Raw genomic sequence first — 25,887 nt, 5'->3', positions numbered from 1 at the left:
ATACTGGCTTGTCTAATGCTTTGAACATGGGCTGGCATATGCAAAAGTCGGGGGCGTACATATTAATGATCCCGACTGTTGTGTCACAGTCAGTGTTATGTTGAGATTCACCTGTTCTTCAGTGGTCTTTTGCAAAAGTCAAATTTACATAAGAAGGAGGAAACAATGGTGTTTGAGACTCACTGTATGTCATTTCCATGTACTGAACTCTAATTATTTAACTATGCCGAGTTAAATTCAATTTTCAATTCTAGGGCAACTTTAAAGGGTTAGTTCACCCAAAAATGAAAATTCTGCCATTAATTACTCACTCTCATGTTGTTCCAAACCCGTAAGACCTTCTTTCATCTTCGGAACACAAATCAAGATATTTTTGATGAAATCTGAGAGGTATATGACCCCTCCATAGACAGCAATTTAACAACCACTTTCAAGGTCCAGAAAGGTACTAAAGACATTGTTAAAATAGTCGACGTGTCTGCAGTGATTCAACCTTAACTTAATGAAGTGACGAGAATACTTTTTTTGCACAAAAACAAAACAAAAATTACAACTTTATTCAACAATCTCTTCTCTCCCCTGTCATTCTCATACACTCTTTACATTCAGAGCTTCCAGGTTCTACATCATTATTGGCTCCTGCGTCAGCATCATACGCATGTGTCATGCTGCTCACGTGAACAGCCAATACTGGGCCGGCGTTCTGACGTAGAACTTGGAAGGGCTGAACTTAAACAGCGTATGAGAATGACAGAGGAGAGAAGATATTGTTGAATAAAGTCGTTATTTTTATTTTGTTTTTGCGCACAAAAAGTATTCTTGCTACTTCATAAAATTAAGGTTGAACCACTGCAGTCACGTCGACTATTTTAACAATGTCTTTAGTACATTTCTAGACCATGAAAGTGGTCGTTAAATTGCAGTCTGTGGAGGAGTCAGATACCTCTCAGATTTCAACAAATATATCTTAATTTGTGTTCTGAAGATGAACGAAGGACTTAAGGTGTGGAACGACACGAGGGTGAGCAATTAATGACAGCATTTTCATTTTTGGGTGAACTAACCCTTTAACCTGTGTAGAGTAATGTCACATCCCAGCATCACTACTCTCCATCAACCTTAAACTACCCTGATGTTCATTGTTCAGTGTTAGTGTGATCAGGACGCTTTGCCAGATGTTCTCACAGTGAGCTCCTCCACCTTTGGCTGCAATGTTAGCTGTGTCAGCCTGACAAATGATCCTAAAGAGCATTACGTTAACCAGAAAGTACAGCATTGGGGTCATTAAAGTTTTTGAGGTTTTAACAAAGACTTTCATTTTGTAACTTATAAATCACAACCACAGACTCCGTCAACATTATCCCACCTCGGTAGTTTGCAATGCATCATTTATCAGCATGTAAACAAACAAAACAAGACAAACAAATGATTAGGGGGACATTTCACTCCCTGCACCCCTTATTGGCTGAATCTACTCCTATGTTTGTGAGGAAACCTCCCTGTTTGTGAGTTTCGTGTTAGTGAGACTTCCGTGTGCATGACCGCAGCATGGCACTGGCTTGCGGAAACGTTGCCAGTTATGTTGACTGCATTCCTCTCTCGGCTCCACCCCGACCCACTCACTCATCTGAAACGCCTGTGTTTGTCCAACCACTTGTTTTGCAAGATGAAATGGCAGCAAATCAAGCGTTCGAGTCAAATGGTTCTCATGTGTTTCCCTCGCATTGGTCCGCTACATGCTTTCTCCAGCAGAGCTTCTCATTTTCATGTCTTCCACTCTCTGTTATGTGGTTGCTCTCATCCCCCGGGCTTCAACTTTGTTTACTGACAAACCATATTGATGAAAAAATTCAAACAAAACCAGTATTGTTTCTATAATGAGTCTCTGCAATCCCAGAGTTGTGATTATCCGTTTTCGCAAAAAACATCCGCCCACACTTTTTCGCTGTGTTATGGTGTGAATTGCAGAAGACTTTGTTGATAAATTCACACGAAACCTTGTACGATAAATGTTCTTTTTCCTATCAACCTTATAGAGTTCTGCAGCGGCTTCTGATAATTGTTTGTATTTCTTCTGTAAAGCTGTGGAGTTTGTGGGCTTATAAGGGATATGAGATAAATTAGCTGCCATTTTCCAGACATCAGCGGTACAATGCCTCGATGGGACGCCGCTTCTCACGGTGACAGTGAAATGATCTCTCCCTTATTAAACGCCTCCATCCTTATAAAGTTGGGTAATATAGTCTCCCGCTTTTACCTGGAGGTGGGAGCCACATTAAATATTAATTAAAAGTCACATCAGGAGCGGCACGCTTATATCAGTCTTCCCAGTCTTCAGGCGGAGACGGAAGCGATAAGTAACTTTATTACCTCCATCGTGGATGGAAGGTAGGCGGTAGGGGAAGAATAGGGGAAAAGAGGGACTGCAGAGGGGAAAGAGATTCATCTGTTGTGCAGACACTTTCGTGATTCCGCGACAAGACTGATTTCTCTATGTGAATAGGGGTTTTGTGGGGTAGAGAGAGAAAAAAGAGAAAGATTATTGCAAGAATACAAGAGTACTCAGTGCTGTGAGCTGAGGTGAAAAAGTGAAAACGAAGGCGGGGATTTTTGTGGTGTAGATTGGGGCTTTGTGATGCTTCCAGCGTTTAATTAAATCACTGGGGTTTGAAACTCACATCCTGCACCCAAAATCAACCTCTCCTTGTTTACGGTGTCCTGTTAAGGAATGTATTGATGTATCGATATACATCCTTTCGTCAAAGTTTTTAATGAAGCTAAGCTAAATCTTATTAAACATACTCTTTGAGTTAGGTTCAAACTTTTTAATTAAGTTCGGTGCAAACATTACACTTGGGTTTTTCATCAAAGTTCAGGCACTTGTATGTCCCAGGGGTTGACTTTTACTAACTAACACATTTTAAGTTTCTTTTTGTCAAATGAAGGTCACTTTAAAACTGTCTAGGATTTTTTACCTTTGTCCCAGACCCCGATGAAAATTCACAAAATCCATTTCATAAATGCATGTTATTGATCTCATTGTGAATGATTCATCCATGTATGTTTCATTTTTATTTTTATCAGACTTTCTGGTGACAAATGCTTGACTTCTCCAATCATTTAGTCCGTTTAGTAGTTTACTCAAGCCATCCTAGGTGTATATGATCTTCTTTCAGAAGAACACAATCAGAGATATATTTAAAAATATTCTGGCTCTCCTAAGCTTTATAATGGTAGTGAATAGGGGGTGTGTTTTGAAGCCCAAAAAAATCATCCACCCATCATAAAAAATAATCCATACAGCACCAGGGGTTAATAAAGGCCTTCTGAAATGAAGCGATGGGTTTTGTTAGAAAAATATCCATATTTAAAACTAACTGGAAGCTAGTAAATTAACTAGCTTCTGAACTGATGCATGGCGTAATGACCAATGCGAAAGAGCAGAGGATAGAGCAAAACAAAACACTGGTCATGAATTAGAAGTCTAAAATGAGAAATTTTAAAGAGAAATGTCAGAAGATTTCAGTATAAGAGAAGAGGAGCTTGAGTTTGTTGCCCAGCCTCAGGGCAGGGGTTACTCATTTGGCGCAAGTCGACTTGCACAGTATGCGCATGGTCGTCTGGCGGAAGCTATCACTTCAGAAGACCTTTATTAACCCCCGGAGCCATATGGATTATATTTATGATGGATGCATGCATTTATTTTAAACACGCTTCAAACACGCCCTCCGTTCACTACCATTATAATACTTAGGAGAGCCAGCCAGGTTATTTTCTAAATATATCTCTGATTTGTGTTAGTCTGAAAGAAGATCGTCATATACACCTAGGATGGCTTGAGGGTGAGTAAATCATGGGATAATATTCATTTTTGGGTGAACTATTCCTTTAAACCCACCTAACTTTTTTACAATTGACCGTAATCTCACATTCACATTTCATTTCGACTTTAAAATATTAAAGGCTATCATATAAATATTACATTTTTACAATATAACATCATATATTTATACTTGAATACTGACACTGTTTATAAAATTTTAAAATGATTTTTCTGAATTTTAAATGAATACATTTGTGTAATTTCCAATCATGCTGTTTTGTCAAATTAAGCAAAAGTGTGAAAATATTATTCCATAGTCTGTATTTAGCATGCATAAAATTAAACTATGAAATTAACATTGGCAAGAGGCATCTTATTTTATTTTAAAAGGGTTAAAAATGTAATTTCCATCATTTCCACCAGATAATGTAATCAAACACATCATTTGAGATATGGTGGAAATTAAAATGACTAAAATGATTAGATACTGCTAGTGGAACAAAAAGTCCAAAACAGATTTTTGCCCATGTTTCATATAATACATTGAAATGTACTTGATCTGACTATCTTTCATTTGAGCTGACCCTGTTGTTCTCTTTGTCCTTTGCAGGTATGGAAAAATAGTGTCAACAAAGGCAATCCTGGACAAAAACACCAACCAGTGCAAAGGTGAGTACCGCAGTCAATATCGGTTTGCATTAATACCATGCTCACAGAGCATTCACAGTCTCACTTAAAATAATCAATAATCCTCATAAAATGACAGATTTTGAAAGAGTCTGAATAGTCAGGAGATTGTCTGGAAGATCTTTAAAGGTGGAAACGTGTTAGCGTGATTGTGGGTGAAATCTTTACAACCGGATAAGACGTTAGCGTGACTAACAGGGTTGGCTGCGGCAAGGAAAAGCACAGGGTTCCTCCTGTGTTGATTTGAAAAGTCCAGGCCTAGTCGTGGGGGTTTAAAAATAGCCATAGGGGCGAAGGAAGCGTCCGGCTGAAATTGATGATTTAGCAGACAGCCTCTTTTCAGGAAACACTCAACCAGAGCTGTAAATAAACAGCCTGGCTTCCTACACAATCTGCCAAACTGGGTCCTGCAGGTTTTTCTCCAGTTTCGTGTGTACGCATACATCTCTTTGTCATGCTTCCTCTCTGAAGGCACATCTAATATGTCCGAAAATGAGTATTAATGCCCACATGGGAAGGGGAGGGAGGGGGTGTTTGGGAAGCAGAGGAAACCACTCCAGGCTTTAGAGGACTTCCACTTCCTGGAGTTAACTGCCCTCCTACTCTGCCAGGCTTCTCCACCCTGATGGGCTTCCAGCCAGGACTTATGGGAGCCAAGGATATCAGACAGGAAACGAACAAAAAGATGGATTCGCTTCATTCACGGCTTCGCTAAATCTACTTATGTGTTTTCTGCTTGCTTCTACGCCATCCTTTTTTTTAATTTTTTTTTTTGCACAGGATATGCAGTATTCATTTCAAAGATATGTTGATTGATTGCAATTACAGGCCTATCTGCTGTAGATTAATCCCATATGATAGAGTAAACCATCGAGAGTTGTTTACAATCAAGTTTGTTCGGCCCGTTTGCTTCTGAATATCATTCGTTACCAAGCTTCCCAGCGTTTTTAATCATTCTTCTTTCATGGATTGTTGGCCGTTCCTTAAACACACGTTTAAATGCGTGTTTACTTTGTGTGTTTTGCATTACGCAACTTGACTCGGTAATTACGAACTTGTTTGTGCAAAAAAAGACATTTTCAGTTTTAGACAGCTGTTTTTTCCCCTTGTCCTTAATGACAGATGGTTGAGGGTGACGCTAGCGTTGAGGGTGTGTTTGATTTTCTCTTTGACTCAATCACGAGCCTCTCATTAAATGGAGTGAGCGTAAATATTTGCATGTCATACAACACACCAGCATACCAACAAGCTCTCTCTTTCACTACCTCGCTTTCCTTTTCTAATTGGAATTATGTGCAGAGGAAGAAGATATTGTGCACGTCTGACTTTTTTCCCACAGTTTTGATATCCAAGGGAAAAATACAGAGAGGGAAAAGAAAATAGAGAAAGAGAATAGGGCCACTCATTTGAGGCACATTTGTATTTATGGATTTAATTAGGTAAAGCTTCCAAAACCCTTCCAGCCAAAACCTCATATGCGTGATGTCTACACACAAACAGGAGCTTTTTATCTTTTTCAACTCTTTATCGAGCTCCTTTTCAGGCCTGTTCCGGCCCTGGGTGTCAGATTGTTAATAGAAATTGATCCCTGCATTCTTCAACTTGAAACCTCTTTCTCAGCCCACTTCCTGATGGCTGCTGTTTAGCTCTCTTGGTCAGTGACCTCAGGAATGCTCGCAGCGATCTCTCAAACCAGAAGTGTTCCTCTCTCTGGATCAAGAACAGTCTACTGGAAATCCTTTTTCACACACATGCTCTGTTTTCTTAGGCTTATGAAACATCTGGAGTCTTTGGAACATCTGGATGGCTCAGTTCTCTGCTGTAGAGATTTTTCTCCCTCTCCTTCTCACATCCATGTTTACCGGGAAGCTTCAAAGCGGATGGCGTGTTGTTCTATATGTAAGGTGTGTGTGCGTGCGTAAATGAACACATATGTCTGGCATATAGAGCTGTTGGCTTGAACCATTCGCGGGCTCTCCAAAGCACTGTGCTCTGCCATCTGTGGTTTCGAATGTCAGTCAGGCTTTGAGAGTGTGTGTGTTTAGAGTTTAGAGAGGCTTATGGTGAGAATGCCTCTGCCGAATGAAGACACACTGCCTCAAATGTGCCTCAAATGTACTGAGGGTCTTTAAGAACCTCTGCCGCTGCAGTTTTTATTACGATATGTCGTAAAGGAAGTCATGGCTCTTCTCTCTCGCTTGCTGCCAAAGAAATGTTTGGTTGAAGAGCTGTGTGGCGGAATGGACCCTACTGGAAAAGTAGCTGAGTTTTAAAACATGGTAATGGCTTTCTTGCTGGTCTAAGCTGGCTATTTAGCTGGTTGACCAGGAACAATGTGTGCATGCGCATATATATATATATATATATATATATATATATATATAATATTTATTTTGTTAAATATACACAGTACACAAACATATTATGCAAACACAAACACAGTGCTGTCAATTGATTTAAAAAAATAACTAATTAATCACACATTTTTCTGTAATTAATCGCAACTAACATTAAAGTTTTTAATATATTTTATATTGTAATACTTTTACATTGAATCTCCAAAATGTAGAATGTTGAAACATTATATTTGTATATTTTAAATATTTGTTTAATGGGATCTTTTTTGTAAGCACTATGAATAAAGTCCAATATCACTGATACCAGTACTGATAATGATCTGCCTCTCTAAATTGATTTTTCCCCCCTCAATTTTAGCCATTAGTTATAGCTATTCAACATGATTAAAATCAACATTAATAAATATAACAACTTTTAATTTAAGTAAACTTAAAACAATCTTCACATAAACCCATTGTAATAAATCTCAAGCTGTGCCTTTAATATATCAAGACTCAACGCTAAGGTTTTTTTCTACTGGCCCAGTCTGACCAGTTCAGATTTTTATCTGCCCTGTTAAAATAGACAAAAAAAAGTTATTGTTTTCATTGTTTTTGACCCATGTAACCTTGTAAACAGTGCTGTAAGATTTTCAGGTAGGTCTAACAGGTAAATATAGATAAACTGAATAATCAAACACTGCTCAGTCTTCACGGCATAAGTTGAATGTAGATTAAGCCTTATTAAAGTTTCAAAAGTTATTCAGTCAAGAACAGTGAGTGATTTTTTTTTTTTTTTTTTTTCTTTTGTTCTTTGATTAACATGAATGACACAGACAGCAGCAGGTTTATTAGGATGCTGTCACTTTAAGACCACTTTAAGAAAAAACATGCTGCTATATAAAGTCATGATTTATGTTTTATAGGTTTAATAAAGAAAAACTGAATCTTTCCAAGTACCTTCTGGAACCTGCTAAAATTATTAGTTCACCCAAAATTGTAAAATCATTTTAATTTAGTAAAAAATAATTTACTCAGCCTTACAACATTCCAAAATCGTATTACCTTTTTTTTCTTCTGTGGAACAAAAGGAAATTACAAATGGCAAGCCTCAAAATGGACACAAAAGCACCTTAAAGTATCAAAATAGTTTCATAAAAGTAGTCTATACAACTTGTGCTCTATTTGTTTTAAAGCCTCTGAATACATACAACAGCTTTGTGTGTGGAACAAACTGAGTCATTACTTATTGAGTCAGCGAGTTGAAATGGGAATCATATCAGTCTGACTCGAGAACAAATCATTAGGTGCATCCTAATTCGCATATTGCACTGGCACTGTTCTATGCCATTTTGGAGTATAATAGTGTGAGTAGTGTGTTCACATTGAAAATTCCAAAAAGAAAAAGTACTCTTTAAATACTCGGATGATGCACTTAATTAACCAAAAGAATTAAGTTTGGAATTTTGGACACTTCATGCACTTAACTGTCACAGCTGTAATTACGTAATGGAGGGGGAGGGACTATCAGACTCCGATGTTAAATGACAAAATAACCATATAAAATTCATACACTACACGGTTGAGTACATACTGTAGTTCATAAGTGCATAGTGTAAAGTTCGTCATTTTGAACGCAACTATTCAGTCCAGTTTTGTGAACTGGATCAACCGATTCATTGAAAAATCAAACCTCAATCAAATTTGTTCATGAATTGTTTTCCACTACTTCTCTCAAGAACTCCCATGGAATTGGCAATAAGAGCAGTGATTAACCCCTTAAATTTTGATATGTTCATCACAAAAAGCTATCGTATGACTTGGAATATAGTGCATGAATTATAGTGTTTCTCTTTTTATTATATTAAAAAAGAGTGTCCAGTATACAATATATGTCAGAAAAGCACCTTTTGATTTCCACAAAGAAATCATATAAATTTGGAATGAAATCAGGGTAAGTACGCAATAATAGAATGTTCATTTTTGGCTGAACTCTTCCTTTAATCTGGATTTTCCAGCAGGGGTGAGGTCAGGCTGAATCCTTCTCTGTCCTGTTACTGAGGAAATAGTTGACAAGCATGAGCCTTGAACAAAATGGCCGTTTCCTGTCTCCCCAAGCACACACACAGACACAAGCGGCTGTGCTCAAACATGCAGACTCTCTTGTGTCGCCACGATCAGCATGATAAGACAAACAACAGAGCGGTCTTGTTTTGACCAATGAATTTTGAATCTGATAAATGTGTCTGATAAGGTCTGATTAATGTCTGATAAAGAATTCTTCAGTTTTTGGCAAAAACACTAAGATATGTGTCTTATAATGTGTATAAATAAGTCTTATCTCACTCTTACTCTGTACATGTGTGTGTGTGTGTAGGATATGGCTTTGTGGATTTCGACAGTCCGGCAGCGGCACAGAAAGCTGTAGCGTCCCTGAAGGCCAGTGGCGTGCAGGCACAGATGGCAAAGGTAAGCTAGGCTTTACGCCGTGTCTAACCCTTCATAGTAAAAACCTTGTCAAAGTAAAACCATGTTTTTTTGGTGCATAGACTACCATTTGTAAAAAACAAAAAACAAAAAAAAAAACCTAGTTATACTATGGTTTTTGTAGAAAAACCATGGTTAATTTGTGGTTCTCATGGAATAACTACAAGAACCATGGTTTTTGAGTTTTTATTCGTAAGGGAAATCAGGTGTGCAGTGGCATTTTTCTAGGATCAAGTCTTTTTTCCCCAGCACAAAGAGAAATATTGCGTGAAGTTGCGCAATCACAGCCCCATAACTTTTGACGTTTAAAGGTGCAGTAAGCGATTTCTGAGAAACACTGTTGATACTTGAAATCACCAAAACAAACACAACCCTACCCAAAAGGATCAAACCCCTATCTTGATAGCTCCACCCCTAAATTTACAAACAAGCTATGCAATGCATGTATACGCCCCTTACTGCTGATTAGCTACAAGTTTGTGCTTGGTCCGATCCACTTTCAACAGCATTTTTTAGAATTCGCTTATTGCACCTTTAATATACAGATATGTAGAGCAGATTTTGTACCAATGAGATGTCACTGTGGGCGGAGCTACACAGTGCACAAGGAAAATAGAAACCAAATTGTGTTAGAGTGGACTGATTTATATATATATCTATATTTCTGATTATGGCGTCACTGATGGTGATAATGATTATAGAGAAGATGTTGATGATGACAGCTGTGGTGGTATAGGTATGATTTTCTGGAAGTGTTGGAAATGGACCCGTGTAGCTTGATGTCCAATGTGTGCATTCAGATGCACGCACAGTTGTTTAAAGCATCTGTCCTCTAATATTCATAAGCTTGCGGTCTGTCAGGATGCAGATGGTTTGTGTATCTGAAATCCCATTTAAATGCATGCCTGTCAGAGCTCTCTGCAACGCAGCAGGCCTCATATGAAATAGACAGGTCATCTTACAGAGAGGAGGAGAGGGAGTGGGGAGTGAAAGAGAGTGTTTTAGCTCATGTTTGCTTGTTTCCTGTGGTGAGAGTAATAGAATATACTATTTAGATTAAGCTTAAGCGACAGCCTTTGTTGCTTAAGGTCGATTACCACAGAAAATAATTTCGACTTAAAAAAAGTTGAAGTTGGTTAAACACACTTAAGGCCAGAACACACCAAGCCGACGCCGACGAACTAGTGGCGACGAAAGCAGACTGCGGGGTTGGCTCACGTCGACAGCGTCTGTGTCCAAAGTTGGCCTGACACACCAAACCAACGCTCGACAGCCGACGGCCAAGAGATGAAATGCCTTTCCGAACCAGCAGGTGGCAGTCTCTGAACAGCCAATCAGAATGATCAGATGGCCCGACGGACCGATGAGGTCCAACGCCGATTCAACATTTCGAATTGGCCGAAAAAAAGCAGACGAGGACCAACTTCAGCCGACGGTGCGGAACACACTGAAAAAACTTAGTCGGCCGACAAACAAAAACTGCCAGATGGCCAACCGTCGTCTTGGTGTGTTCCGGCTACAAATACTGTCGATTGAGCTTTTCCAAACTTCATCTAATTGGTAAAAGGAGCAGTTAATCATTTTAGCGGCCATTCGTAGTAATGCTCCCTAGTAAGGTACTGCCTTCTAAGATATACTCAAATGTACTGTATCCTCCACAGAGAAGGCTTTAGAATGTGGAAAAAAGTAATGATGAAAGAAAATTGATTATGTACACTAGTATCATTGTCAAGTCTCTTATACTCACCAAGACTGTATTTATTTTATTAAATGCAGTAAAACATTATTGTTGTTAAATGTTATTACAATTTAAAATGTGTTTTCTATTATATTATATTTTAAAATGCAATTATTCCTTTGACTGATTACTTCAGTTTTCAGTGTCACGTGATCCTTCAGAAATCATTCAAATATGCTGATTTGCTGTTGAAAACAGTTGTGCTGCCTAATATTTTTGTGGAAGACGTGATATTTTAGATTTCTTTGATAAATACAAAGTTAAAAAATAGCATTTATTTGACATAGAAATCTTTTATAACATTACAAATGAATACGTTTACTGTCACTTTTGATTATCAGTTTAATGCTTCTTTGCTGAAGTATTCTTTTCTTTAAAAAAATATTTTTAATGGTTACCTAAAATTTCCTTTAATGTCAAAGTATTGCTAAATGTAGTTAAATCTAATTGCTAAAAAAACTGATTTTACCCTATATTTAATGTACTTTTGTCTTCAAAAACATTGCATTGCTAACTTAGCCACTAATGTCTCACTATTGAAATCATTTGTGAGTTGAGTCTTGATTTAAAAATAAACATCCTCAAAACAAAATGAATTTATACCACTGATCTATTCTTATGTTTTATGTGAATCTTATGCTTATGTTTATGGTACGTGAATTTGTAAATATTTAAAGAATGTTTAGAAATTTTTTTTTTTTTTTTTTTTTTTTGACTGGAGACAGCAAGGCAGCTCTCTAGTTTTTTGAGCAAGGATATTAACTCTCATTTCAGTAGCATTTCTAAGCTGAACATTTGAACTGATGAGTTTTATGAAGAAGAATAATTTGATTAGCCACCTAGAGTTAAATAGTGATTGGTTTGTAGAATAAGCCAATCAGCAAGATTCCCGCCCACCAGTACCCGCTTCATTAAAACAGAGCTGATACTCCATTTATTTTCTCTCTGTCTGAATATGAATTTCACGGAAAATAGCTGTGTAATCTAAACATCCTAAGTTATATTCAATTTGAATTTTCACCGTGCTGTGCTGTTTTTAGTGTAATTCAGGAGGAACAGAAAGAACTGTTCAGTCCTTCCTAGGACCTAGGTGGAAGAAACATAGAAACTAAACTGTTGTTCAGAGGAATTTACACTGTGGAAGACGGCCACATACGTCTTTTTAACAATGAGAGAAGGGCAATAAAAAAAGAACTAAATCGCCTGGCTTAAGGCTCATTAAATTAAACAGGAGTGCAATCGAAGAGTTTCCCTCTGCCCTATTAAACCTGTTTTCATTAAGAATTCTCTCACTTTAACAGTGCCTCTGAGCAACAAAACTAGCCTCTTAAACTTATTTCACCAGTGTATCAACCTTCTCCTGTGTTGGTTGCTGCTTATTGGGGAGAATGTAGGCATGCCGTTAAGATTGTGGGTCAAAATGCAATTCATGTGTGTTGTAGAGAGCAATGAGAGAACATGAAAGGACATATTTATGAGAATTCACGATACAAAAATGCAAACAAACCCATCTAGCGTTAATGTTCACCTTTAGATATTCAAAGAATATTACAAATGTAATATTTCACAATGAAATAATGTACCTCAGAGGATTGTAGAATACTTTAGTGTTGAAATATTTATGGGACAGAAACATATGCATTAATACCAAAGAGTGATTGAAATGTTGTATGCTAATCTAAGAAAAAAACACGGCCCCTGTAAACGGACAGTATAAGAATCTAAGTCTCCAGAAAGTGTTGTTTTACAGGTCTCTGTTGTTTTGGTGAAGAAAAAAAAGCAATACTGGCTCTATATTATCAACTGTGCTTGTTATAGGGAAATTTACATGTGAACTGACTTCAGACTATATATATTTGCCAGGGTTATAGGCTATTTTTTCCGGAAAACTGTAGTATGAAGTCAGTTCAATGAACTCTTAAATGAACCTTTTATTTCAGATTTCATAACATCGTTATGTGAATGCTTTTCACACTTCAAGTCCTTCCTGTTTTTGTTTGTTGTGCTGGTCCTGATGTGACACTCTTATTGTGTCTGAATTTCTCTAAATCAACTAAATTAACAACGTCTGTCAGAACTTATAATAAAGAAAAGTAAAGACTTTTATTTCTCACGTTTAAACAAACAAAACTAGTTTGCTTCAAGCAGGGAATTTGTTTGGCAGGGTTGCGTTATAATTATAATGCCATAATGAGGTGCTAGTATGGAATACTGTAATTGTGAGGAGATGAATTATTCATGAGGCAGTATTTATGTAAATTGTTACACATACGTTAACTGTATAATCGGTACAAGGAAGAAGCAGCAAAAGTGTGTGCGTGTGTGAATTGTTCCAGTTGTTGCCTGCAGACATGTCCTTCACATCTGAACATCTCCACATACACTTTGTTTCCACATGCCTGCTGGTGATGCATGTTTGTGTGTATTTCCCAAGAGAGGGCTTTGGTTTGAGTTTCCTCCCTGTGTAAACTCATTTTGCCGGAATCTTTCTACGTTGGCGAATGGAATAGAATCATCATGTAAAATGTCAAATGTTCTCAGAGTCTCCGTTTGAGGGCTCTTTGTTTGAATGCTATTGGTGTGTAGTATTGTTTTCTGAAATTCCTTCTTCCCGTGATGGACAAGAAACAAATGAAGGAAAGGAGAATAAAAGGATCAAAGACATTGTTTGGCCTACTTTGTCATTACTGGGAAAAATTTCCATTCAGACAGATTGCACCTGGATTCCAGAAAGTCTGTGTTGTTTTTTTGTTTGTTTTTTATGTGTGTAGCACAGTTTGGACAGGGTTGGTTTTCTAAATGACATTTGCAAGTTTTTGATTTCATGTTTGGTTTCGGGTTCTAAATGTGTGCATCATGAAACCCATTTAAACAAGACCTTTTTTAATTATAACATGATGTATATAATGAAAGAAAGGAAATTATTTTAAGCTTTTTTTTTCCATTCTGAGCAGTTTCATTGATTGAACTGCTTCTTGATTTAATTTTCTTTTTTACATAGAATGGGATGACACCAGTACTTGAACCACCAATTTGAGCGTCTGGAGGTCTAAGTCCATAATGAAGGTGCACCAGGCACTGCTATGTTCAACTAATGTCAAAATAATGAGGAGAATCATTGTAAAAATAATATACCATAATCACAGACATTCCTCAATGGGTAGGATTAGATTTCTCAGAGGAGTTAGCCGACAATAACTGCAGGTAATTTCCTTGTTAATTTTTTTTTTGTATGAGGAAAACACAGACTTGCTCAAATCGGACAGAATTAAAATCACAAAGTATATCTCTATGGAACACAAACTTACCTAAATTTTCTCAAGGGGAAAAAAACTGATGTCTGAATAGGGCTTATGTGTGTTTATTTTATGCTGTCATACCATCAGTTTTGGCCTCAGCAGCTCCAGAATGTCCACATTTACATTTCATCATTTAACAGACGCATTTATAAAAGGCAATTAGGAACATTCTAGGTAATTTATCAAACAATAGTTAAGAATAATCGTTTCACCATGCAAGCATAAATAACAGAACATTAGGACAGAAGTACAAAAGCAGAAAAATATAGAAAAGAGAGAGCAAGAATATAAGCAAATTTGTTTTCACCACTGTGGACTAGGGCTGAAACGATTAGCCAACATTATCGACAACGTCGACAATAAAGAATTGTCGACAAATATTTTTGTTGTCGAATAGTCTTTTGATCTCATATGACCTATTTGAAGGGCCTGCAATAACACGGTTTGACCAGGGGGGCGCTGTAGTGTAATACTGTAACGCAGCCCTCCCGAATCCAATCCAATAGAAGACACGTCGAACCCGTAAAATGTGGGAGTTTAACAGCATAAAACATGACAAACATAACTTTTAGCATAACAACAAAAAATGCTGTCATGCAGGGCTACCAACTCTCATTCAAACTCACTGTTCTTAAGCCACACGTCCATTTTCTCTCGCAGTGAAAGATACATAGCAGAGCAAAGAGGACACGGATAACGCACCGACAGATAAGACAGGGCAGGTTACTTTTGATATAAAACAAGTTTCGGCTTTTATATTCTGTCAAATTTACTATGTAATTCAAACAAAACATGTGGTTTTGGCGCTCTTTAATGTGGCGTGACAGATCGCTGTAACACCTCAGGTCAAGCGGCACTACTTTAACAGCACGAAATAAACATGAATGAACATCAAAAAGTTACTTACTGAAATGAATCCATCTCTAATGTAATCTCTTAATCAGAGTTTCAACCGCAGAAAGATGTCAATAAAACAGCTTGCAAACAAATATGTCACAAAATGTTACATTTACCTCAGGAAAGCCATTCAATGACCATAAATGCGATAGTAAAAAAATGGCATTTTTCAAAAAATATGCACAATATTACATATTAATATTTTTACTCTTCTTAAAAATGTATTATTACAATTCCCAGACTTAATAAAAACACAGTACCAGTCATTGTAACAGTTGGACTATTGATGACTTCTGAGGAGGAAAAGAAAACCTGAAGGAGATTGGTCTATTCAGTTGGTTCAAAATTCATTAAAAATAGACTTTCAAAAGCTGAATTTCCTGATTTCCTTGTTTTATTTATTAAAGTGTAACTCAATATTTTAACTAATTGCTAAAGTGGAATAATCGAACAAAGCATACTGATTAACCAGTGCAATAATTGACGATTAATCAATTATTCATTACAATAATTGTTAAATTAATCGATTATCAAAATAATCGTTTGTTGCAGCCCTTCTGTGGACGTGGAGGGAACATAGTCCTGTAGGAGTGCCATTCCAGCAGCTATCCTGAGCATCAGCTCAGAGGTTTGAATATGTAAATCCAAGTCTAGACTTTTGGTGTTGTGAGGCTATAAAAATGTAAATTAAAATTTGCTCTTGATTCGAATCAATAGTTGAAACGTTAGCATTAGCATTTTAAAATGTAATGTTAGTAATCTTTTATTGATACCGCAGTCGTCTTCAGGTAATTTAACAGCTTTAGATGGCCAGACATGTTTGAATGTCCTCATTAGCATTACATTATGTAACTGTTGGATTAAACTAGTCTGTCTGAATGTGTGTGAGAGTTCAGTTGGTCCTTGGCTTTTTATGAGCAGCAGCAAAGTGGTAATATTACAGGTTTTGCTGCACCTTTGGCTTCCATTATGATTTCTTTCCCCAGGCCGACTGAATAACTGTGAACACTCAGATAATATTGTGAGGGTGTGTGTTGTGTGTGCGCGCAAGTGAAGGTCTGTTCTTTTTATTCCTGTGAAGAGATTTGCATTGTGCGCACAAGTGTGTATTTACACGTCTTTGCAAACCGTAATTGTATTACCTTCATGACTTAGCAGCATTGCTTTCTTGAAGCATATTCTCATGCTTAAAAATGGTTTTGTTTTTAATATAGCTGTATAGCAAGAGGCGGAAAAACTTCCCTCAGGGTATTATATGAGGGGAAGTGTGGTAAATGCTCTCATTCTTCTCCGCTCTCAATTTTGCATGTGTCACGGCGTTCCGGTGACGCTAAATGAGGGTGAATAATTGCTCCTTAAAAAAGGCGGCCTTTCCATCCTCACGGACACCTCGTATGAATAAACCAGTGCAACAACTTCAAATTGAAGTTAAATTGTTTCCCCTTACTGTCTGCTGTGAGCGGACTATTCATTTCTTCACATAACCTCAGTGGTTTCCTCATTCATGTTTTTGTTCGGCCCAAAAAGTTGCAGGGAAAAGCATTCCCTGCAGTAGAAGGTACTCGTAATAACCTAACCAAGGTCAGGTCGGTAATTAGAGTGCGTGTGTGTGTGTGTGTTTGCCAGTCCCATCACACCTTAAGCCCAGACGTGAATTACGCTGTGGGAGTCTGAGCTGCACCTGTCGCAAAGATTCCTACTGCTGGGTGACTGGCAGGTCTTCCACACGCACACACAGACACGTACACAGACAAATTTACGCCTAGCCTGAATGTTAGGGAACCTTGGAGCACACTAGTTTACCTGAATTGCTTGAATCCAGCTTTTTCCTGCAAAGCTTATTTTTTTCATTCATCTACTGTATTAAACTCGATTTTTTTATTCCTTTCTGTAGAAAGTGAGTGGTGCTTGCCCAGAAAACAAACATTGCAAAGATTCTAGACTGGCTGCTGGGGTGTTGCAGTGAGTTTGCGAAAATGTTGTGGGAGTTGCTAGGTTGTCCTGTGTAATATAGTTTAATAATAATAATAGTAATAATTTTCATGATAATATTCAATGTTATGACTGGTGTGTGTGTGTTTATATATACTGTATGTTTTATGCAATTCTTTTGATAGAGGGAAACAAGATACATTTTTAGTTTAAACTTTATTGATTCTTCAGACATTCCTCTTTAAACACAATAAATATCAGCTGTGTGCAACGTGAGCGTGGTTTTCGATCACTGAAAATTTCAAAATTCAACAATTTGAACATGGAGCTGCTTTGAGATCCTCATATCTATGGGACTGAACTATATAGGGCCTTGAAAATGAAGATTTCAAAATGAAAGTTTATTAAGATTACAATCTAGAAGGATATTAAGATATCTTGAATACTTTTAGAGTTACAAGCATGGCACCTTTGGAAATGGAATATTTATGGCACTCAGGTATGTTCTATGCAATTGAGTTGATAGAAAAAACACGAGATACACTAGTTTCAACATTATTTGTTCTTCAGATATTCCTCTTTAAAAGAAAAAAAGTATCAGCTGTATGCAAAGTGACGCACATTGGTTTTTGACCAATGAAAATGTGTACAATTTTCCAGTTTACTCATGGAGCTGCTTTAAGATCTGCATATCTCTGGTATTAAACCATCAAGGGCCTTAAAAATTAAGATACCAAAAGAAAAGTTTAAGAACCAGAATCTAAAAGGATATTAAAGGATTAGTTCACCCAAAAATGAAAATTTTATCATTAATTACTCACCCTCATGTCGTTCCACACCCATAAGACCTTCGTTCATCTTCGGAACACAAATTAAGATATTTTTCATAAAATCTGATGGCTCAATGAGGCCTGCATTGCCAGCAAGACAATTAACACTTTCAATGCCCAAAAAGCTACTAAAGACGTATTTAAAACAGTTCATGTGACTACAGTGGTTCAACCTTAATGTTATGAAGCGACGAGAATACTTTTTGTGTGCCAAAAAACAAATAATGACTTTATTCAACAATATCTAGTGATGGGCGATTTCAAAACACTGCTTCATGAAGCTTCGAAGCTTTACGAATCTTTTGTTTTGAATCAGTGGTTCTGAGTGTGTATCAAACTGCCAAATTCACGTGATTTCAGTAAATGAGACTTTGTTACATCATAACGAATTTTCAATGGTTCACCACTGGGTGGCGTGACTTTGGCGTGCTCCGAACCACTGATTCGAAACAAAAGATTCATAAAGCTTTGAAGCTTTGAAAATATCTTAATTTGTGTTCTGAAGATGAACGAAGGTCTTACGGGTGTAGAACAACATGAGGGTGAGTAATTATTGACAGAATTTTCATTTTTGGGTGAATTATCCTTTTAAGACATCTTTAATACGTCTTGAGTTACAGGCATGCAAACAAAGCACACAATTAGGATTAAGGATTACTTAACACCATTAAGATTGCTAAAATCATTAAAGGTCCCGTGACATGCTGCTTTTTGGATGCTTTTATATAGGCCTAAGTGGTCACTAGTACTGTATCTGAAGTCTCTTTGCCGAAATTTAGCCTTGGTGCAGAATTTCAGCCACTACAAGACAGTCCCACAATGAGCTTTACTGTTTACATATTTTATATTTCATATATCAAAAGTTTTTACAATCTTTCTTTATTACAATTGGAAATGTGGATATGCGCCATAACAGCAACAGCAGAACGGTTATCCAAAAAACAAAGAAATGTACAACACTCGCGTTACAGTGTTTGTATTTACACTCATACTTGATACCTTTACATTAGCGACAGTAACTGGGCTGTATTGGCCCACGTTGAGTAAACAGACGTCTGTGAAATGTGTGGCGCAGACATACAAAACTTTGGGAAGTTGTATCAGTGCATTACCAGAGAAAATAAAATTAACCCACTGTTTCTTCATAGGCTCGGATGAAGGAACAAAAAAAAGTTCTTCGGTGTTCATTTGTACATCCAAACACTGAGCAATTGCCATGCTTCGCTCGTTTGCAAGCCTTGATGTCTCCTGAGGAAAAGTAGCTAATTTTCTCATGGGCGGGCAAAGCAGAGAAAAGGGAGGTAACCTTTCCCCTTTGACGACATAAAGGGAAGATTCCAAATTGGGCCGGCTGAGCTTTCGTTTTCTCAAATGTGAAGCAAAATACCCAGGGCTCGGTTTACACCGATCGCCTTTTCTAGCCACTGGGGGACCAAAGGCAGGCTAGGGGAACTCATATTAATGTTAAAAAATTTCATAAAGTGAAATTTTCATGCCATGGGACCTTTAAGTCATAAAGTCAAGATTTTACTAATAGACCTACCAATCTCTATGTAAAAATAAAATAATGATGCTGCCATCTTTCTAAAGTCATTTTTACACCCCTGTAATTTGACTCCAAATCTCAGGTGAAAATTGTCATTTTGACCCCCGTCTACAAAATAGTGGATTACTCATACACAGCCTCAATCAGAAGTTCTGGAAGCTCATAAATCATGTACAGTAAAGTCTGAAGAGACTCATGTGAAATCATACAGGAGAGAAGTCAGTCAGTTGAGTTTTTGGCAAAACCTTTTACAGTGCTTGTATATTGTTGTCTTTCAATGCATATGATAATTCATACTCAGAAAGTAGAACTGAAATGACATTCATTACAAGATGATTAGATATAAAACATTTAAAAATGCACCTGCAGACTATTAACCAAGCAGATCTCGTCCCCCATTGACTACTATAGTATTTTTTTCATTTTTTTTCCTACTATGGTAGTCAATGGGGGGTGAGATCTGCTTGGTTACAAACATTCTTCCAAATATCTTCCTTTGTGTTCAGCAGAGCAAAGAAATGTATGCAGGTTTGGAACAACTTGAGGGTGAGTAAATTAATTTTCGAACAGTCCCTTTAATACTTTAAAAGTACACTTACTCTATATATGAGCGGTAGTTGCAGTGATGCTTGCCTTTTAAAATCTTGTAGAATGTAAAATCTTTCATTTATTATCGCATTTGATGGCTCTAACATCAGAGCCATGTTTATTTAGCTTGCTATGGGAACGCTTTCTTACATGTTATCATTTGCTGTTCTCAGGGGATATCATATGCTAAGCCAAAGACAAAGAAGCTGTATTAAGTCTTTATACAAGCAAATTACCTTTTGTAGTTGCTTAGCAAAGCATAGCGCAGAACTTCCTAACCGTTCCTAACTGTTCACAGTACAAGTCACTCACCAGGCTAAAAATGGATGAGCTGAGAAATGTAATGTTCGTCTTCTCCCTAAGTGTACATACTTTATGTATAATAAAGGCAAACCACTGAAATCCAACACCGTGTCATGTTTAAAAATCCAACCACCATCGCTTCGAGATTATTCTTCTCATTATGGGGCCGGAAAGAGTGGGGGGGGGGAAGAAAAAGGAAAGAAGTGATTGCTCTTTGTGTTCCACCATTGACATCAAATTCCCATTTCCTAAATGTTCTGTGAAGTGTGTTTCCCTCTCCATGGGCTCGCCGTCTCTGTGTGTGTGGTGTGTTGTGTTTTTGCTGTTCGGTTTTGGTGTGGGCCCACAGTGATTGAAAACAGATGCCTTGTTTTTTTGTAGTTGTCTCGCCGGGGAAAGTAATGGACAAAGCAGAACACAGGACAGCGAAAGCATAAACGAGATCTATTGCGACACAACGAAATGGGCTCGGGAAGCAATAAGCACCAGGCGCATTCCGGTTATATAAAATGGTGGCTTCTCACTCCCTTTCACTCACAGATGATTTGTATAACATAATGCGCCTTCCTCTTGCCTATGATACTGCGGCGAAAAAAAAAAAAACCACACAGGCATGCCGGTAGAGTCCAATATGAAACTGATCCATGAATCCTATTGCCAATGTCTTGTTCTCAGGGTTTTGTAATTCAAAGCTTTACTCGTTTATAAAGGGTTATTTGGGATCTGGACTCTTTGTTTCAGAGGAACTCTCCCTGTTTGGTTTGTCTTTATTTTTAACCACATTTTTTTTTTTTTGTTCTAATGGGTTGATTAAACCGTAATGGTCTATCCAAACATCCCTAATGTGTGGTCTGCATCTACTTTGTTGTTCTCAATAGTGATTTTTGTGTACTGTTTACCAGATTTTTTTGAGCTAAAGATTGGAATACTGCATACTGAGTGTATAATTTATACAGCCTTAAAAAAAAAAAAACAACTGAACATGTTATGTTAACATTTCAGACATGTAGTATGTATAAGTATCAGACCTTGCTGTGTTGCATATTTACTCTTATGCTCACCAAGGCTGCATTTATTTGTTAAAAAAAATACAGTAAAATCAGTAATCATGTGAAATTTAAAATGTAATTTATTCCTGTGATGGCAATGGCACATGATCCTTCATAAATCATTCTAATATGCTGATTTGGTGCTCAAGACATTTCTTATTATTATCAATTTGTGAAAACTGTGATCAGTTTTTTTTTTTCTGGATTATTTTGATGAATAGAAAGTTCTATAGAACAGTGCTTATTTGAAATACAAATATTTTATAACAATGTAAAAGTATGTACTGTCACTTATGATCAGTTAAATACATTTTAGTTGAATAAAGGTATTAATTTCTTCTTCTTTTTTTTTTTTTAAATACTGATTCTCAACTTTTGAATGTTGGTGTGTATTTAAATTCATAAAATACAATATTGGTTAAAATAATCAGTTTCTAATTAGATTTAACTACTTTTAGCAATACTTTAAAGTTTTTTACTTTGATTTTGAATTGTTTAAATCATATAATCAGCATTTTTTTCATCAGTGTTTGCATGTCCCAATGCATTCTGGAATTATGTGAAGAATGTGTGTAAACCCTAAACTTTGGAACAGTAGAGTATGAATGGTTATTTTAGCATTTTAAATCTTATTTGTGTACATTTTGTTTTAAGATCAAATATTAAAGTCAGGCAAAGTGCATTATGGGATACATTATCCCTTTTAGTATGTACTGGTTCTATACAGCACTCATCTGAAAATGAGTATACTGTGCAGAGTACTGCTTATTGTTAAAGTATGAGTATAGGGTATCACTTAGCCCATTTAAACTGAGTGGGTATGCGCTTTCTCGGATTGTTAAGACAAGTGAAGTATGAACAACTACTGTAAGTTATTAAAATGTTTTCTTTCTCGCTTAGGGCACAGATTTGACCGGAATTGCACTGGTTTCCCTCCAAAATAATATCTGCATGACATCCCTGTATAGTATTCTATTCTGAACACAACCAGAGATGAGGAGGAGGATGTGGGAGTGGTGTGGCCCTAAAACATCCCGCTCGCAAACAAAAGGAAGAAGGCCAAGCTGGCCCAATTGAATTATGGGTGATGTAGTCAGAATGTTAGTATCTCTGAGCCTCTATCAGCCTCTCACCAATCTCATTATCCATGCATTAGCAGCTGTGTGAGGAAGGAAAGGGGCTTTTAGTAGGAGCACTCAGGAGCTGGAGGGCTGGGCTCCAGACAGCCAGCCAAAAGAAAGCTGAGCGCTCAAGGAGTTTCAGTTGTTATTGTTGTTTATAATGTTGCTAATGTGCATTTGCAAGGTGCATGTGCGTGTGATCTCTGTAGATGTGAGAACACAAAGGCCAGAGGAAAGGTGTAATACACATTGTTCAAACCTTTCCCCAAAACTCTGGGCTGTGCTCCATCTAGACCTCTGATCAGGCAGAAAACACATCCCTCCAGCTGTTAGCACTAGAAACACCATCACAAATGTCTCATTTCACAAATGAAAGGATTTGAGGGAGAGAGAGAGAGAGAGAGAGAGAGAGAGAAAAGCACACAGGCTGACATATCCGGATGCTCCCATGTCTCCTCTGTCTCTGTCGTACACATGTAGCCCTGTCTCACTCCAGCACTGTTGTTATTCCTCACTAGTGCTGTGCGTGTGTCTGTAGGACCTTAGATCTGTCTACATATCTCTGCCATCTCAGGAAGTGAGTTGTACTAACAGCTGATATGGCCGCTGATGTTCTCGTACATTACGGAGAGATGTCATTCTCATGAGAGCTCAAGCTGACTGTCCTTTCCACTGTGAATAAATCTTCCACTTCCTCTTATAATAACTTCATCTGCTTAATAGTTGATTCACAATCGCTGCTTTACAGATTTATCGTAGATTTGTCACACAGATATTCTTTCTGTGTACAAATTTATTGCGGATTTATTTTCAAGACTGATTCTTTTTGCCTTCTTTTCATATAAGCCTTCAATATTTATTGTTGGGCTGCTAAAACCAAAACTTTTTTCACTCATGCCAATCCTAAATGCCGGTTTCAATGGTGCCAACAGTGCAAATCTTGAGCATGTGAAACATGTATTATTCTTCAGATAGTCCACCTTCACTGCTTTCCCACATTTGTGGGAGTTACGGTGTGGAGAAGCCCCAAAGAGGCATAACACCCTGACTGCGCCATGCCCAGAGTGAAGCACAGGGGTGGATCAGTGATGATTTGGGCTGCAATATCATGGCATTACTTTCTGTGTTTGATGAGCGCGTCGCTGCCAAGGACTACCGAACCATTTTGGAGGACCCCATTCCCAAGATGAACGATGCTGTATTGGCTGCAAAAGGAGGCCCTACACCATACTAATAAATTACTGTGGTCTATATATACACACACATTTATATATAATGCATTTATATTTTTTAATATAAAACATACTATAAATTTTCGTCTTTTTTTTACTTTTTTTTATAAATAAGTTCTATTTTAAATTTATATATTTTGCTGTCAAAGTGCATTTGTTCAATATGCAAACAATTATTTTTAAATTAATTTTTTTAATATTTCTATTATAATATAATATTCTTAGGATGTATATACTTTTGTGTGCGCTACTATCATCGTTACGACAGCAAACATCTTTTTTACTACTCTGGTAGTACACTAATCAATTAATGTAATTAATTTGAGTGTATTTGGGTTTATAACAGGTCTGCTTCTCACCTTTGATGAACAGGAATTGTAGTTTGCAAGTAAAGTTTCTGCCATTAATGTCAGCTGCCTTTGTAATCCTCTGATACGTGCAAGTGAAAATCGTTGCACGACATAAATTATAATATATATTAGGCAGCATCTTAGCGAAAGTGCATTTCTTCCTGTTTTCTTCCATTCAGAAAGTTGCATTGTATATGACGTAAGCGTGCTCCGGCTCAGAACGTTAAGTGCAGTGTGAGTGCAGGCCAGCGGGGGAGTGGGGAGGGGGGGCAATCGCGCTCGGGCTCGGTTCAAGGCAGCCGTGCCTAGTGTGAGTACACTCTTATATATAATATTATTTTAATTGTATATTAACGTTCACATTGTTTGGCTCATGTGTAATCACATACTACATGAACCAATGTCACTATGACCTTGTGATTGGTCCACTTTTCACATCATCCATGCAGATGTCTTTCAGAACACAACCGGAGGCATTCTGTTAGAGTTGTTGTGTGGACTTTGTTTGAAGGGACAAAAGGAAGGCAAATGCGTTTCAGATGGAGGACCTTGACTGGTTATCATTCCATATGGGATTGAGTTGTGCAAACAGCTGCTACTGGCGGAACAGCATGTTCCTTGGGCTGAAAAGAGAGAGCAAGAGAGAATGCAAGAGAAGGGAGTTCCTGAGTAGTCTGGAAGATTTTAGTATGTCACATAGCCAGATTGACCCTACTTCCTGTCTGTTGCACAGAAAGGCAATGAGAGCACTGGACGACATCTCATGGAAATGTCTGCTTTGATGAGCTAACTCAGAAAGACGGCCAGCATCTGCGTGTGCGTCACATGTTTCTCACCCTTGTCTGTGCGTGCGAGCCTTCCCCCGGTCTACGCCAGTACTAGAGCAGAATCTTAGCCCAGAATCGAAATCGATTGGCTTCAAAGAGCAGCTCACTCTAAACAGACAAATGAATGATCCTCACTTCCTCTCACTCCACCTCTGAAAAAAATCTCCTTCCCTGCAATACTCACCTTTGGGATGTACAGCACAAGAAGAACTAACATTGACCTGTTCTAGAGCTGTAAAAGAATAAAAAAGAATAATAATAAAAAAAAAACAATGGACCTGATTTCTTGACATGCAATAAATCAGAGTTATATAATTCATAAAAATCTCCCACCGGATGAGCAGGCCAGCTGCAAGAAGGCCAGCACTGAGTGATTAATGCCTCTCTTTACGTTTGATCTAGCTCTCATACACGCAAAAACAACAAAAGGGTGTGAGCAGTGTTTGAACCTAAGGCGCAGATGATGCTTGATCATTTTGATACGAGCAAATGATTGATGGATATTGGGAATGATGGAGTTTGAGAGGAAATGCTCCGGAAATCTCAGCGGAAAACATACACCAATGTGGCGCTGACACAGCCGTCATGGGCGTGGTATAGGCAGCTACGTCAGAACGGGCTTTATACGTGCCAAAACACAGCTGCCTTGGACCCAGATGTCAAGTAAAGATGACCTCATCACAGAGCTCAACACAGCTGCCGTTGTAATGTCAGGCAGATATGAGCTCACTGAAGCGCTTGCCAGTTAACTATAGTTACGGCCTGACAGAGCGCTGGAGAACCATTTGTGATGCATCATAGATTTTTTTCAGCTGCAAGTGCAAAAGATCCATCCAATACCA

At 37.7% G+C, this 25,887-nt stretch overlaps 1 protein-coding gene across 2 annotated transcripts in view; it reads left to right on the top strand.

Moving 5' to 3' along the window:
* rbms3 (RNA binding motif, single stranded interacting protein) overlaps positions 1 to 25,887 on the top strand; it is a 171,864-nt gene that overhangs the window by 59,200 nt on the left and 86,777 nt on the right. For both annotated transcript variants that reach the window (XM_048152604.1, XM_048152603.1), the window contains exons 3-4: positions 4,434 to 4,492; positions 9,224 to 9,315. In XM_048152604.1, the coding sequence (XP_048008561.1) occupies positions 4,434 to 4,492; positions 9,224 to 9,315 (151 nt within the window). The remainder of the gene's footprint in view (positions 1 to 4,433; positions 4,493 to 9,223; positions 9,316 to 25,887) is intronic.

Source organism: Megalobrama amblycephala, linkage group LG13, assembly GCF_018812025.1.
Source record: "Megalobrama amblycephala isolate DHTTF-2021 linkage group LG13, ASM1881202v1, whole genome shotgun sequence".
Lineage (NCBI taxonomy): Eukaryota > Metazoa > Chordata > Actinopteri > Cypriniformes > Xenocyprididae > Megalobrama > Megalobrama amblycephala.
This window is presented reverse-complemented; position numbering and strand designations above follow the sequence as displayed.